The 14,845-nt window shown below is 46.0% G+C and overlaps 4 protein-coding genes across 6 annotated transcripts; 3 read left to right on the top strand and 1 right to left on the bottom strand.

Moving 5' to 3' along the window:
• Positions 1–45: 45 nt before the first annotated feature.
• LOC6589789 lies at positions 46–1,248 on the bottom strand. Its single transcript, XM_002014600.2, has 2 exons — positions 1,079–1,248; positions 46–991 (listed from the first exon to the last, which is right to left on the bottom strand). The coding sequence occupies exons 1-2, from the start codon at positions 1,221–1,223 to the stop codon at positions 192–194; spliced, it is 945 nt and encodes a 314-aa protein (XP_002014636.1). The 5' UTR covers positions 1,224–1,248; the 3' UTR covers positions 46–191.
• An 801-nt stretch (positions 1,249–2,049) lies between these two features.
• LOC6589788 (homocysteine-responsive endoplasmic reticulum-resident ubiquitin-like domain member 2 protein) lies at positions 2,050–4,724 on the top strand. The gene is made up of 4 exons (XM_026988878.1): positions 2,050–2,663; positions 2,972–3,450; positions 3,514–3,846; positions 3,906–4,724. The coding sequence occupies exons 1-4, from the start codon at positions 2,427–2,429 to the stop codon at positions 4,333–4,335; spliced, it is 1,479 nt and encodes a 492-aa protein (XP_026844679.1). The 5' UTR covers positions 2,050–2,426; the 3' UTR covers positions 4,336–4,724.
• Positions 4,725–4,759: 35 nt separating this feature from the next.
• Positions 4,760–9,504, top strand: LOC6589787 (alpha-aminoadipic semialdehyde synthase, mitochondrial). 2 transcript variants are annotated; one of them, XM_026988877.1, is made up of 9 exons: positions 4,760–4,839; positions 4,897–5,161; positions 5,226–5,369; positions 6,273–6,449; positions 6,527–6,905; positions 6,964–7,538; positions 7,597–8,752; positions 8,817–8,993; positions 9,065–9,183. In XM_026988877.1, the coding sequence occupies exons 2-9, from the start codon at positions 5,102–5,104 to the stop codon at positions 9,181–9,183; spliced, it is 2,787 nt and encodes a 928-aa protein (XP_026844678.1). In that variant the 5' UTR covers positions 4,760–4,839; positions 4,897–5,101. The 2 variants fall into 2 exon arrangements, with proteins under 2 accessions (XP_026844678.1, XP_002014634.1); XM_002014598.2 differs by lacking the exon at positions 4,760–4,839 and having other exon boundaries at positions 5,102–5,161; positions 9,065–9,504.
• A 1,650-nt stretch (positions 9,505–11,154) lies between these two features.
• LOC113564871 (ethanolaminephosphotransferase 1) lies at positions 11,155–14,840 on the top strand. 2 transcript variants are annotated; one of them, XR_003408707.1, is made up of 9 exons: positions 11,155–11,838; positions 12,458–12,526; positions 12,585–12,774; positions 12,849–13,105; positions 13,175–13,329; positions 13,384–13,564; positions 13,631–13,840; positions 13,905–14,301; positions 14,589–14,640. XR_003408707.1 is itself a non-coding variant. In XM_026988396.1 (9 exons), exons 1-9 carry the CDS (start codon positions 11,779–11,781, stop codon positions 14,688–14,690), a joined length of 1,266 nt encoding a protein of 421 aa, XP_026844197.1. In that variant the 5' UTR covers positions 11,155–11,778; the 3' UTR covers positions 14,691–14,840. The 2 variants fall into 2 exon arrangements, 1 of the variants encoding a protein (XP_026844197.1); XM_026988396.1 differs by having other exon boundaries at positions 13,905–13,946; positions 14,589–14,840.
• Positions 14,841–14,845: the final 5 nt, after the last annotated feature.

Here is a 14,845-nt window from a genome sequence, read left to right on the forward strand (position 1 = left end):
ATACTTTGGGAACGTCTAGATTCTCATTAGTATTACAGGGGTGGCTGAAGTTTTGAATGATAAATGAAGCTTTTAATTTTCAACAAAAAATTTCTGGGTAGTCTGGGATTTAATCCGTTCTGCGACCCTCATTATAGAATTTGTAGTAGAAAAATGCCAGTTCCGGAAAATTACAAATTATAGATATGTTTCTAGTCAAGCATATCCTTGAAGTAGCCAATCATGTAGCCATAGATATCGTTCTCATAATCAATAAAAACGCGATCAAAATCAACGTTTAGCTCAATTTTGACCATTGTCTTCATGGATTTTGCTGGAACTGTTGAGAATTCAGGTGTGATATTCAGGGCTTTCAGAATGTCCATAAGCTGATCCTTTTCGTTTTCGTACTCTGTGGAATTGATGACCTCAAAAGCGGCCTTCTTCAGGTGCGGAAAGAAGTCCTTATAATAGTTGTGGGCATCGCACACTTTGCGCCCATAGAATTCCGTTCGGCCCGAGTCGGTGAGGTCCCGGTAGGTGGAGAACATAAGACGACGTTCGGTCTCTATGTCGTTGTTGGCATCGACTATAGGAATTGTCCCCTGATCCGAGGGCTTGGTGCTGACAACTTCCATTTCGGTTACCTTGCCCATATCGGTTGAGATGACCGACAGCATTTCGATGGCGGCCCGCTGGCGGGCATCCTTCTTCTTGTCCGACTTGCCGTAACGCTTGATGGAGGCCACCGAGCAGCAGGCCAGGAATTCGGGAGCGTCTGGTGTGCCGCACTGCTGCACAATCTCTATAAGGGGCAGCGGCATTTCATGGCGAACGCAGTAGTCGCGTAGCTCCTTGAGCATATCCCGATTAAGGTTCTTTAGCTCATCGTACAAATCCGAACTATTGTCACCGATATCGTCCGACAGATGCTCACTGAGGCCCGGCAGTCTGCGCAATTTCTTTATGATATTTGAGGCCGCCAGGTGTTTGGAGTCACGCTTTGAGCGGCCTTTTAAACGGGGAAATGGATGGAACTAATGAGTTGAAAGTACATACATATGTACATATGTCGAGAAGAACTTCAGCATGTAATTACCATTGCCATAGGATTCTATATCCATAAGAACGATTTTGCAAATGTATCCTCCATCTTCCCCATCGATATAGTCGTATTTCGGCACCGGTATCTTGCTCTTGGCGCAAAATTCCTGCAAATTCGAAACGGCTGACTTTTTATCCATCTGCGTTTCAAAACTTCAAATTTTATTTTATTCTATTGCAATTTATTAGTGTGACTGTAGTGTTGTGTTGCAGTGTGACCAGAAATATACGAGCTTAGCCCACTCGCCCCCTCAATTTAAAATGGTTAACAGCCTGAGTTAAACCGCGGGAAAAAACACTGAATGTAAAATATTCCTATAGAATTATCCTAGCCTTCCTTTTTATCTACAATCAACATACGTATTCACGATATCTGTCCCTTGAACTGCGCTAAAACTCTTCAAGATTCATATTTGTTGTGGTTGTATAACAACTTGCTGGTCGAAGATGGATTAATCGTTGATTTTCGAGCTTAGAGATGAGCGATATTAGCGGAAAAATATCAAGTCACAGCGATGTTTTGAAAATAATTCGCTAATACTGTATAGAAACACGGAATTCAAATGTTTTTAGCCTTCGAAGGTTATGTTAATAGCCACTGCGGCAATGAAATAGGTAGCGTACAATTTAATATGCATACACGTCAGCGTATGCTACCAGCAGGTTGGCAGCTCCCAAGAGTCAAGGCAACCCTGTTGCTGAATGTATTGTGTTAACAAGTGTTGCTGCCAGAGATGAGCAGGAGAGACAGCCCCAAGTCACAAGAGATATATATATTATTTTTATAAAAGTGCTACTAAGAAAAAAATATACTCTAAAATAATAATAATTTGATTAACCAGTAGATATAAAATCAGTAGTTGTGAAATTATGTATTCTAGCCTGCAGTATTTGATATTTTTCAGCAGCGTAAACTGTGACTTTTAAAATACTTGCGACAAGTAGCAGGCGAGTGAGGAACAAGTCATCTCCAGTTTCAGATCAGAATCAGAAACGAAGGCGAAAATTCCGACTCAGGCCACGGACGGACGTTTATAACTTCGTTTCATAATCAATAATTTCTCTGCTGAAAGCAGCACAACACACGAAACGAAACGGAAACATATCGTTTTCCATCAGAAAGTACAGCATTCCAAACTATTTTCGGTAGCAAAACAAAGGGGAAAAGAGCCAAATCAAATGTAAAAGTTTGTCTAAACATACAAACATCAATCGTGCGCGAGCCCGAGAATAGGAAGAAGTGAACAACATTGGGGCAGCAGCGAGTGCGAAGCTGAAACGGAATCACAAGATCACTAGCAGTAGAAAGTGCGTTCGGAGCTAGCGTTGGGGGTCACACAATTATGGACGATACTGCCGCATCGCCCGCAGCGGCCACAGCAGCTGGCTGTGATGCTGCCCGTGACAAAACAAACGCTGGCGTTGCTGTTGCCGCCGCCGCAGCGGCCAGCAGCACAAGTGTGAGGCTCCTAATTAAGTCGTCAAATCAACAGTATGACGACATGAACGTCGACAGTGATCTCTCCTGGACGGTGCAGCGTCTGAAGAAGCAACTGTCCCTGGTGTATCCTGGCAAACCGGTAAGCGTCCCCTCATTAATTTCACTCGCTGTTGTGTCATTGTTATCGTAGTTTACGTCAGCTGTGGCGTGTGGATTGGCCCCGCTATCTTATCGTGTTATGTTTTCGGTTAGCGTTCCATTCAAGTCGATTCTGTGCAATTTGCGTCTTAGTTTAGTACCAAGTACACGTCAGTACATCCAGCGGCAGGCAGAGAGGCCTTGCATCAAGCTGTAATTTATAGCATTCGTCATGTTTCTTGCGTCATGGAGCAGCGTGCAAATTTAAAACCGTAGCAGACTCAAGAGTGTGTATTTCTCTGCTTGCAGGACATCAACGATCAAAAGCTCATTTACTCTGGCAAACTGTTGGATGATGCCCAGAAGTTGTCGGAGGTCATACGCAGCTACAAGGACGTCTACCAGCAGCATCACATCTTTCACCTGGTCTGTGCCAATAAGCACTTTGCCAAGACCCCGGCAATGCCCACTGCAGTGCCGAAGAACGCAGCCCCACGCCAGGAGGGCAACCTCAACGCCAGCACCAACGAGATTCGTCAGCGTCATGCCACAAATCAGCAGCAGCAGCAGCCGCCGCTGCAACTGCCCCAACAGCAGGCCGGTGTCGACAGTTTCCTGCACGGGGATGTTAATAATCTCGCATTTAGAACATGGTATCCCCTCTGGCTACAGCAGCAACAGGCGGCCACCCATCCCGATCCGCATGTGGCCTACCAGCAGCGGGTACTTCTCTACAACGCCTGGATGAGTCAGGTCTATGACGCATACTTGCAGGATCTGATGCGGGGGTGAGTTCCAGCATTTTATGTGGCATCTCTGTGGCATTTTTAATCAACGTAAATCCTCCACAGCGCGGAGTCACCGCCTGGGAACAGAGTTCCCCTTCTGCCGAATATGATGCCGCAATGGGAATTGCAGGCCCAGCAGCAGATGGCTGCGCATGCCGCCGCATCTGCAGCTGCGGCCCAACAGAATCCGGCGCCTGTCGCCCAGCCGGCGGAGGCCGCGCAGCCAGCAGCTAACAGACCAAACTTCCCCCTCATCCAGGAGGAACCCGAGAACCGGGACTGGCTCGACAGTTTCTTTAGCTTCACGCGCCTGGCCATTTTCGTGACTGTCTTGTACTTCAATTCGTCGCCGCTGCGTTGCCTCCTGGTGATGTTCATTGCCGGGGTGATTTATCTGTGAGTGGCTCTCTACAATGCTTTTGAATTTAGGCTAAAGTCTTTCATCTCCCTGTTAGATATCATATTGGTGTTCTGCGACGTCGTCGTGAGCGAAACAATAACAACATAAATCGCAACAATAATGCTGGCCATCCTGTTGCTGCCTTCGCCGCAGTGCAACAGATCCAACGCATGATGGATGCCGTGGAGCGTGAGAACAACGATCCACAGGCTGCAGTCGAGCCAGTGGCCGCCGGTCAGGATGCACCCGATGCTCCTCTCGGTGCAGCGGCTGATGCTCCTGCTGATCCAGCTGCTGCTCCTGCCGCCGCTGCTCCTGCAGCGCCAGTTCCAGCCAGTGCTGCTGGACCCGAACAGGCGGCTGCCGTTTCAGCCGAAGCTGCTGCAGTGGAACCACCAAATGCCAATAACTCTGTGATTTCCGCTGTGCGCACCTTTGTCATTACGTTCTTCACCTCGCTGCTGCCCGAGGCACCGGCGCTGTAGAGGAATCTGTACTTCTACTATAACCATTCGCGGGCGCATCCGCTTTCAGCCACCACACCACACACACCCCCCCATAATCAAAATGTTATAACTTCTTCCTTTCGTTTTTGACTACCTGTCAAAGTAGGTAGCAAAAGCACTTTGTTTTTCTAGCTTTAAGGATTTAGTATATTTATTTAATGTCTGTGCGTGCGCGCTCCGTGGCTGCTGCTCGCTGCTCCTCCCTTCCTCCGTGTAGCCCTTAGACATTAGCTAATTAAGAGAAGAAACACTGTTTTTGATGTGAATACCAATGCGAAAGGGAGATGATCTGCTCTGGACGACTGCCAGAGACGAAACTATGAATCCAAGATGCAATTACAAATAAAAATTATGCTTTAACACTGAAACCAAACACAGAACTGCTCAAATTGTACTCTTAATTCGCAGCGAAACTCTCTTATCAGCAGGAATGGAAAATTTTCAGCCAAAAATTCGGAATTAGGATCGCTCTCTCCTCCGCGGGTAAGTAGATTTCTCTCTGCCTCTCTGCTAACGCACTCAAATTTTGGTTTCTTTTAGCTTCGAGCGGAGATGAGATTGGAACTGAGAGCGGCTTATCGGTGGGGTTTATGGCTCGGTCTGGCTGCTGATTAGGGGCTGGTCTCCGTCGTCTCGGGATTGCCTTTAGAACACCGCGAACACTCAGAGCAGACGGATCGCATCCACGTACTGAAACTGAAAACTGAAGAATATTCTGAAATCCGCATTCAACTGCTGCCGAACCATGTGGCGAGTGATTCAACAGCGCGCAACAATCGCGCATCCGCTGGTCAGACAGCGCCATGTAAGTTGATTGACCCGCCCAACAATGCCGCCCAATTATAGCTGGGTATTCTTCTCATTTTCAGAGTCGAGTGATTGCCATAAGACGCGAGGATCAGTCCGTGTGGGAGCGACGGGCTCCGTTCGGACCCACCCATGTCCAGAAACTGGTCAAGCAGAATGTTAAGGTCATCGTACAGCCCTCCAATCGTCGCGCCTATCCCATGCAGGTGAGCCAGCATCAGAAGAGATTCTCCTGTAATTTTCCATGCCAACGAAATTATGGAACCACCTTCCAATCGCTTTCCGAAAATCATATCAGAAGTCATGCCAGATAGATTAAACGCATTATATGTGTAGCAACACGCCCCCCACAGTGCCGCACCATAAATATATCCGTTTGATAAGCCTCTTCCAGTTCATAGAGCTCTAAATTTGGCAATTGCGGCCAGGCCTTGAAAAATACCAAAAACAAAGGCAGAAAAGCGAAGAGAAATCAACAAGGCTTATCTCCACGGAGCGGAATGATTCTATGGTAGCTATAGGCTATAGACAGAAATGATTTTAATGAATGATAGGAACGATAAGCGAACGACGAAGTTTTTAAAGAGCAAACGTGAGGATTGATACGAAGCAGAAGCAATATTTTGAGATAATACGCCATAATAATAGTATAATAACAATAATGTTTGTGGTTTTCATTGAAAATATATAGATAAAAGATTTCTATGGATAGGTGGAGATAGTAAGCTGGAATTACTTTAATAATTGAATCTTTGAGAGTTCAATTATAATCATACCTTCCTTCTTTGGATGATTCTTTTGATAAAGATATGTTCTATACAAAACTATACAAGACTAATGAAAAAATATAAATATTTATAGAATAACCCTTTGAGAGAATAATGATAACAATATCAAGTATCCCCTCACCCTTTGTCGAGGAACTAATTTTTGTAAAATATTTGTATACTCAATACAATTTAAACAAACATTTCATTAAATGATAGACCAACTCCTTGAGATTATAGTATTTTGCAACAATAATACTGCTCATTCCTCAAAAGATAAACCATAAACACACACAAATTAAATAAGATAACAGATAATAATGTTTTCTTTGTGATACCCAGGCCTATATGCAAGCTGGAGCTCACATTCAGGAGGACATCAGCGAGGCCTCTGTCATATTTGGCGTCAAACAAGTGCCCATCGATGCTTTGATACCAGGAAAGACATACTGCTTCTTTTCGCACACGATCAAGGCCCAGGAATCGAACATGCCACTGCTGGATGCTGTCTTAGAGAAGGTTTGTGTTGTCCATCACTCCCCCCATTCGAACTTTAATAAATATATCTCTTATCTTGTCTATGATCTGCCATATAGAAAATCCGTCTCATCGATTATGAACGCATCATCGACGAACGCGGCGCTCGTCAGGTGGCCTTTGGCAAATACGCTGGCGTCGCTGGCATGGTGAACATTCTTCATGGGATCGGGCTGCGTCTGCTGGCCCTGGGGCATCACACACCCTTCATGCACATTGGTCCCGCTCACAACTATCGCAATTCGTCGATGGCCCGCCAGGCCATACGCGACTGCGGCTATGAGATCTCTCTGGGAATGATGCCCAAGTCGATCGGACCTCTGACCTTTGTCTTCACCGGCTCCGGTAATGTGTCGCAGGGCGCCCAGGAGGTATTCTCGGAGCTGCCCATTGAATATGTTCCACCAGAGATGCTGCGTAAGGTGGCAGAGCATGGAAGTGAGTGGAAATTGTTTTGGAAATCATGTGAATCTCATTAATATTGTATTCCTTACAGATCAGAATAAGTTGTATGGCTGCGAGGTGAGCCGTTCTGATCACCTGGAGCGTCGCGATGGCGGCGGCTTCGATGCCAAGGAGTACGACGAGTACCCCGAGCGTTATATATCCACTTTGAGCACAAAGATAGCACCCTATGCCTCTGTCATAGTGAACGGCATTTACTGGGCGGTCGGAAGTCCGAAGTTAATCAGCATACCAGATGCCAAGAACCTGCTGCGTCCCGCCAACACACCCTGGCTGCCGGTGAGCAAGGGCAGTCCTGCCCTGCCCCATCGCATGCTGGCCATTTGCGACATCTCTGCGGATCCGGGCGGCTCCATTGAGTTCATGAACGAGTGCACCACCATCGACACGCCTTTTTGCCTGTACGATGCGGACAGGAATAAGGATACCAAAAGCTTCAAGGGACCTGGTGTGCTTGTGTGTTCCATTGACAATATGCCCACGCAGCTGCCGCGCGAGTCAACGGATCTGTTTGGGGAGCTGCTGGCCCCCCATGTCCACGATATCATCAAGAGCGATGCCAAGAAGCCGCTGTCCGAGGAGCAGTTCTCGTACCCCATCCAATCGGTGAGACCTTATCAGCGTCTATCTGTGTTATCAGCTATTTAATACCCAACCCCCTCAGGCGATTATCGCGAGCAATGGAGAGCTGACCGAGGGCTTTCAGTACATTCAGGAACTGCGCGAGTCCCAGAGCAATCGTTCGCGCCACAAGATGGAAGGCAGCTCCGAATCGCACAAAAAAGTACTAGTGCTGGGCGCCGGCATGGTCTCTGCTCCTTTGGTGGAGTGGCTGCACCGCGAGAAGGACGTGAACATCACCGTCTGCTCGCAGGTCAAGGACGAGGCCGATCGGCTGGCCAATCAATACGCGGGCGTGGACAGCGTCTACCTGGATGTCAACGAGAGCACGGGCCATCTGCAGGAGCTCTGCGGTAAGGCGGACGTGGTCGTCTCCCTGCTCCCCTACAGCCTTCATGGCATGGTCGCTCGCTACTGCGTGGCTGAGGGCACACACATGGTCACGGCCAGCTATCTGAACGATGAGATCTCTGGACTGCACGATGAGGCCAAGGCCAAGGGTGTCACCATCATGAATGAGGTGGGATTGGATCCGGGCATTGATCATCTGCTGGCGCTGGAGTGCATTCACGAGGTTCAGGAGAAGGGAGCAGTCGTCGAGTCTTTCGTGAGCTATTGTGGCGGTTTGCCAGCCCCCGAGCACTCGAACAATGCCCTGCGCTACAAGTTCTCATGGTCGCCGCGCGGCGTCCTGCTCAACACCCTCTCTGCGGCCAAGTATCTGAGTCGCGGCCAGATCGTGGAGATATCGGGCGGCGGGGAGCTCATGTCCACGCCTCGCAGTCTCGACTTTTTGCCAGGATTTGCCCTGGAGGGCTTCCCCAATCGGGACTCCACCAAGTACGGCTCCCTCTATGGGTTGGGCAGGGATGTGCACACCCTGCTCCGTGGCACCATACGGTATAAGGGCTTCTCAGAGTCCATTAAGCCCATGCAGCTGCTGGGCCTGATTGACCCGGAGCCACATTCCATGCTGCATCCCAGCGGACCGGATGTCACCTGGCGGCAGCTTGTGATCCACCTGCTGGGCATGTCCGATTCGAGCATCTTCTACGAGAACCTCAAGCAGAAGCTGAACGAACGCATCGGCGATGTCGATTGCATTGAGAGCTTGGGTCTGCTAGAAGAGACGCCCGTTGTTAAGCTCAACACACCCTTGGACACGCTTAGTCACTATCTGTCCAAGAGATTGGCCTTTGGTGGGTATTTCTAGCGGGTATTTCCTGCATACTCTTATCTAATTTCTGATAATTTCCTTTGCAGAAAGGGAAGAGCGTGATCTGGTTGTGTTGCGCCATGAGGTGGGCATCCGCTGGCCCGACGGCCGTCGTGAGGAGCGTGGCATCAACTTCGTGGTCTATGGCCAGCCCCAGGGACACTCTGCTATGGCTATGACGGTGGGCAAGCCCGCCGCAATAGCAGCCAAAATGATACTAGATGGTGAGTCTCCTATAGGATCGGTACTAGTTCGTATAACCCTTTTCTAATTCTGGTAACTCTTATTTTTCCAGGTGAGATCCAGGAACGCGGCGTCTTGCTGCCTTTTACCCCCGACATCTATCGTCCCATGCTGCAGCGTCTGCGCTCCGAGGGTCTGACTGCCACGGAGACCTCCAGATGGTTGAATTAGTCTGAAACGAACCGAATCGAACAGAACCGTACTGCCGGGAATAGTATATCCCTTAGGCTTAAGTCATGAGTGCCTTTCATTCATTCATTCATTCAGCCATAATTTGTGTTGCTGTTTTTATCGCTGTACTTTTTGGTGTTACTTTTTGTTGGTCGATAAGACATGTTAACGTTATCTTTCTACCAAAATAAGTTTTATGGTTAAAGCTACTTGAGTGCACAAACACTACGTTCAAGTTGATGTCGAACTTGTGAAATTTGTTTCCCCTGCGGGAATTATTATTGATGGACGAATGATTTGAAAAGAATGTGGAAAATTATAACGAAATTCTATAATATTCAATTGGTTTTATTTGAGAAATTATTGGAGGAACTGTAATGAAGTCAATTTTTAATAATTTTCAGATGTGGATTCCATTTTGATTCCATAAATTCTTCATTCCCATATACAGCTATAAAAGGTTTCAAAACATAAGGAAGCTATTAATTGGAAAACGGTTTACCATTATGGAGATAATAATGATATATTATTGGATACATGTGTCTAATTATGAAAAAAACTTTATTTTTCTTTCTTTTTTAAAATGTGGATTTCATTTATGACTTCAAGACGATTTCTTATCTCTGAACCCATTTTAAACGCAAAATGATTTCGGTTTCTATTTCAATTTTGATTAAAAAAATGCACATAACTAGAAGAATTCGGAATATTGTAACACAAATTAGGAGTAATTTACTTTTATTTTTTTAAATGAAAAATAGTTTCAGGGAGTCGTTTTAATGTGCTTTCATGGTTAAAGGTAAGAATGTGGTTTCAAAATAACAATTTTCCTGCATTAAGAAATTCCACTTCTTCCAATGTGGGACCCATTCAATATTGTACGTAAAAGCAATATCCTCTTTAGGAATCTGTTAGCATCTGCTCCTTAATATATTTAATTATATTTATAATTTAATAATAGGTTAGGAAGACTACTTACCCCTTTTACACGAGCTTGCATATTTTTAAAAACCTTTAACGAAGAGTTTTTGAACAGTGAGATAGGGAATATACTCATATTATTCACATTCACATTTACATATAATATTTCTATCAAAAATATTTACTGAGCCATTGGTTATCTTATTCCAATAATATTTATAACATTACCCATCACTTTCATTTACTTAAAATGTTTCAACCATCACTCATAAGAACGGAAACCCATCAAAGCGGACATTTATTTCTGATCATTGTGATGTTCCAATTCCGTTTAATCTTCAAGTTTCAATTTCCGTTTGGCATCGCCCCCATGGCAACCCGCTCCCCGGCTCGAAGGGTTATCGCCTGAACTTGAACCACAGAGCTGTGGAAACTCTACTACTACCGACGAAAAATTGAACATTACTTCGATTAAGAATCAATTCTATATTTAGGTCCAATGCCTGCACGAGCATGACATGATGATGATTACAGGGGTTTTCAGAGCCGGATCCGATTCGAACCGTTCCGTTCCGATCAGATGATTGTACCTAGAGCATACACGACTGCACCCATGGGGATCCGAAACCGAAGCGTTCCGAACCAATCCGTCCCCGGTCATTAGCGTCGGTTATAATTGTAATAAACAACAGCCCATATGATGGTGCACTTGGTGTCCAAGATTGGGGGCTATCATCGGGCCTCCGCCTGATAACCTCTGCTGGCGTCTCTGCCCGCTGCTGCCCACAGTTCTAGGAGCGGGGGCGCAGGCTCTGTGGATTTTACAAATTTCAATTCATATTCATTCAATGCAAATACACACACACACACAACACAGAATTCAAAACAACAAAATTCTTGTCACCGCGATAGCAATGTGTGTAATGGGATTTGTGTTTGTTTTTATTTTTGTGGAACTTAAGCCAGCGCCGGCAGCGACGTCTACGCTGGCGTTGTGAATTAAGCGCTGGGAATTTGGGGCTGTGCTACGCTCCATTCGTCTTCAGTCTTGATAATACGACCGAGCGCGGCGTCCGGCCAGTCAGCAGTCACTAGCACCAGTTGTCGCCGTTGTCCGCGTCCACAGAGGCAGGGGCAGAGCAGACCATATATTCCACAATCCAATGTCTACGTCCACGTCCACCTCGCCTTCTTCGCTTCTTTACTCGATTTAAGTCTTACAGTTATTCTTGTTCGCTCTTTAATAACGGTTGTTTGCGTGTTGCGTGTGCGAAAGGGAGGAAGCGATTATTTAATTTAAGTACTGGCCGTACCGCGTGTGAGAACGAACAGCCGCCGTGTGTGTGGGTGTATGTGTGTGGAACCGCATCGAAATTCCAGATATTATACATTATACAATAAGCCTCAGTGAAGTGTAGTTTTCAGTTGTTTATTGGCACCATAACCAGTACCAGAAACAAAGGTCAACTCAAGCCCGATATCCGATAGCCGGAGTGGAGCGATTGCCTGGACTCTCACTCTCTCTAACCGATTTCCCCGATCCAAGTTCAACGGTGCATTCGCTCTCGCATTATCTCTTCTAAAGTTCTTCCCGCTCTCTCTCTCGCGCTGTCGCTGTCGCCTCTCTTTGGATCTGTTATCAGTAGTGCAGTAGCAACAGAAACTACATAGAAAATGGGTTGCACCGGCGGCTATTTGTCGGAGGCTCATTTGCGGGGCTTCGAGCGTTACAAGGTGAGTACTGGGGCACCTAGGGCTGGAGCTGCCCACCAATAAAAAATCAATGTCCTGCCCATCTGTGCCGTGCCCCAAAAGACACGACACCCCGTTCCTCCACTGCTCCCTGCTCACATATGCACTGAGTGAATCAATTGTTATTAAATTATATATAAAGCAAGACGATTATCGTTGGACAATTCAATACAATGCGTGTACCAGTTCCGGTTGCTTCTGCTTCTGTTTCTGTTTCTGTTTCTGCCTTTGCCTGGCGATTAGGCAACGAATGTGTGGAAATTGCCGTACTATCAATAATTTTTAATGAATTACTAGTGTACTCATAGGGTCATCAATCCAGGGAGATAGGAAATAGACATAGACATAGGCTCAGTCAAACAAATGTTTCGCAAACGTTCTCTAATAGAAGGCATTGAACTGTCTCTGGATCGATGTTCCATGTGTTCGTTCCGCGTAGCCTTCCAATACTTGGACAATAGATAGGGAAAGAGTGGAATTTGTACTTGTGAAGATTACAATTACAGGGTTCTGTAACATTTCATATACACGTACATACAAGATGAAGTAATGGAGTTGGGGAGAAGTAGTTCATGAAAATTTCACTATCTTTTTCCCATAGTACAACTGCATAGACACTGGTTTCGTCAGTGTCTATATAATGCACCCATTCTGGAACTATTGTGTTAAGGTAAGTGATCTATTTTCACACCAAAGAAACGTATTGAAACTCTCTTCTAAATGGACAGTTCTTGCCCAGATGGCTGGCCCCCAATCTGCTCACGTTTGTGGGCTTCCTCATGACCGTAGTGAACTTTATACTGATCTCCTACTACGACTGGGACTTCAAGGCCGCCAACGACAAGGAGATCGGCAATACAGTGCCCGCCTGGGTGTGGACTGTGGCGGCCATTAACATATTGATCTACTACAATTTGGGTGAGTATTAAACGGAGGATCGATCCCCTCGAAAATGTCATTATATTAATGTGAATGTGTGTGTTCTCCAACAGATGGCATGGATGGCAAGCAGGCGCGTCGCACTGGCACGAGTGGACCGCTGGGAGAGCTGTTCGATCACGGACTGGACTCCTATTCCGCAGCACTGATACCCATATATATCTTCTCCCTGTTCGGCACCCAAGACCTGCCGCCTATTCGAATGTTCTTCGTGATATGGAACGTTTTCCTTAATTTCTACCTAACTCATGTGGAAAAGTACAATACGGGTGTGATGTTTCTGCCATGGGGCTATGACTTCACCATGTGGGTGAGTGGTATACGATCTCTTTTAAGGTTTGAGGCCCCATTTTCATTGGAATCCCGTTTCCTCTTTCAGGGCGTGAGTGGAATTCTCTTTCTGGCCACTGTTTTTGGACCGGGAATCTATCGTTTCAGCATGTACGGCATTACGATTGCCAATGTGTTTGAGTTTACGCTAATTGGATCTGGCATGGTTTCAAGTCATCCTATTATAGCCAGAAACATCTACCTGTAAGTGTAATGCACTTTCTTTAAGCCAAGATAATCTACTTGTTTCCCTTTAAGTTCCTACAAGAATAAGACGGGCAAGATGCGTCCCATGTGGGAGATGCTGCGTCCCTTCTTTGCCTTCGTCTGGCTGTTTGTGATCACCGTGATCTGGTCGTTCTTCTCGCGGAACGATGTGATCAACCTAGAGCCGCGCATTCTATGGATACTCTATGGCACCATATTCTCCAACATAGCCGTAAGATCGGACAGAACAACATTTTGACGGACAGTTGCGTAATTTCTAATGTTCCCCTGCGTTTAGTGCCGTTTGATTGTGGCCCAAATGTCGGATACCCGTTGCGATGGCTTCAATGTGCTCATGTGGCCCCTGGCGGCCACTGTGGGGGTCTGCTGTTTCCCCTACTACGAGCAGGTCTTCGGAATGGATCTCACAGCGGACGGAGAGCGTTGGATAGTCCAGGGTCTGACCATATTCTCTACCTTAGCGCACTGGCACTACGGCTATAGTGTGGTAAGTACTTTATATATTCCCTGATTCTGCAATCCAGTCAAATCTATTCTCGAACCCCTTCTAGGTCTCTGAAATGTGCAATCACTTCCATATCAGATGCTTCAAAGTAAGACAAACTCGCAGCCAAATGGCAGATCCACAATCACAACAATCCCTGCAGAATAATAACAAAATCAAGGGCCATTGAAACTAATTCGCTCACTAACACCCCCGCTCCCAAAGAAACATCATCAACGACAAGGCCACAAACAAATCAACCAACCATCTTGTGATATATATATATATATATTTATATGGGGATCGATCCGAAAAAACAAAAAAACATTTAACTTTATACCTCGCCATCGCCATCGCCCTCGTTTCGGCCAAGTCCGAGTCTAGGTCCAAGTGGTCCATACTCAATTCTAAACACTTAACCGATACTCTTTCTCCTTCTACTCATGCGGTGTGCATATAACGTGGTAAAGTCCATACGAAGCTACTATTATACCCTACTACAAAATACCTAACCCTAGTCCTAAGCAGCTAATCAGCCAGTACTTAACTCTTTTGATAAGACTCTTAGACTCGTAAGTGCATCCGAACCGATCCGTCTTTGAAGGCAGCTTTAACCCGCATGTGCTATGAGAGATCTCTAACCGCATGACCCGATAAGTATTATGTGCCTGAAGAGTGACTATTGAATGAATGGCAATTGCTGCAATGCTCTACTGACTGTACCGCCTCCATCCAATTGTAATTTCTGTAGATCAAAAAACAACCGACTGTCGCCGCGGAACAGGAACTGCAGGAGGAGTCCAAAGCCATAGAGCCCACGGAAACGGAAAACGTAAACATTGAAGAAGTCTAAGCCCCAGCAGCAGTCGATTCTACTCTTTCGCTTTTGTGTGTTGTGTTTAAATTCGTTTGCTAGTGTTCAATTATTAAGCAATGTTCAAAGTGTCTGTAGGTTAAGTATGAAATGGCAATGAAAAATACATTTGTTAGTCGAAAAGAGAGAGATAG

The sequence above is a fragment of the Drosophila persimilis genome, unplaced genomic scaffold, assembly GCF_003286085.1.
Source record: "Drosophila persimilis strain 14011-0111.01,24,50 unplaced genomic scaffold, DperRS2 tig00000191-arrow-pilon, whole genome shotgun sequence".
Taxonomy (NCBI): Eukaryota; Metazoa; Arthropoda; class Insecta; order Diptera; family Drosophilidae; genus Drosophila; species Drosophila persimilis.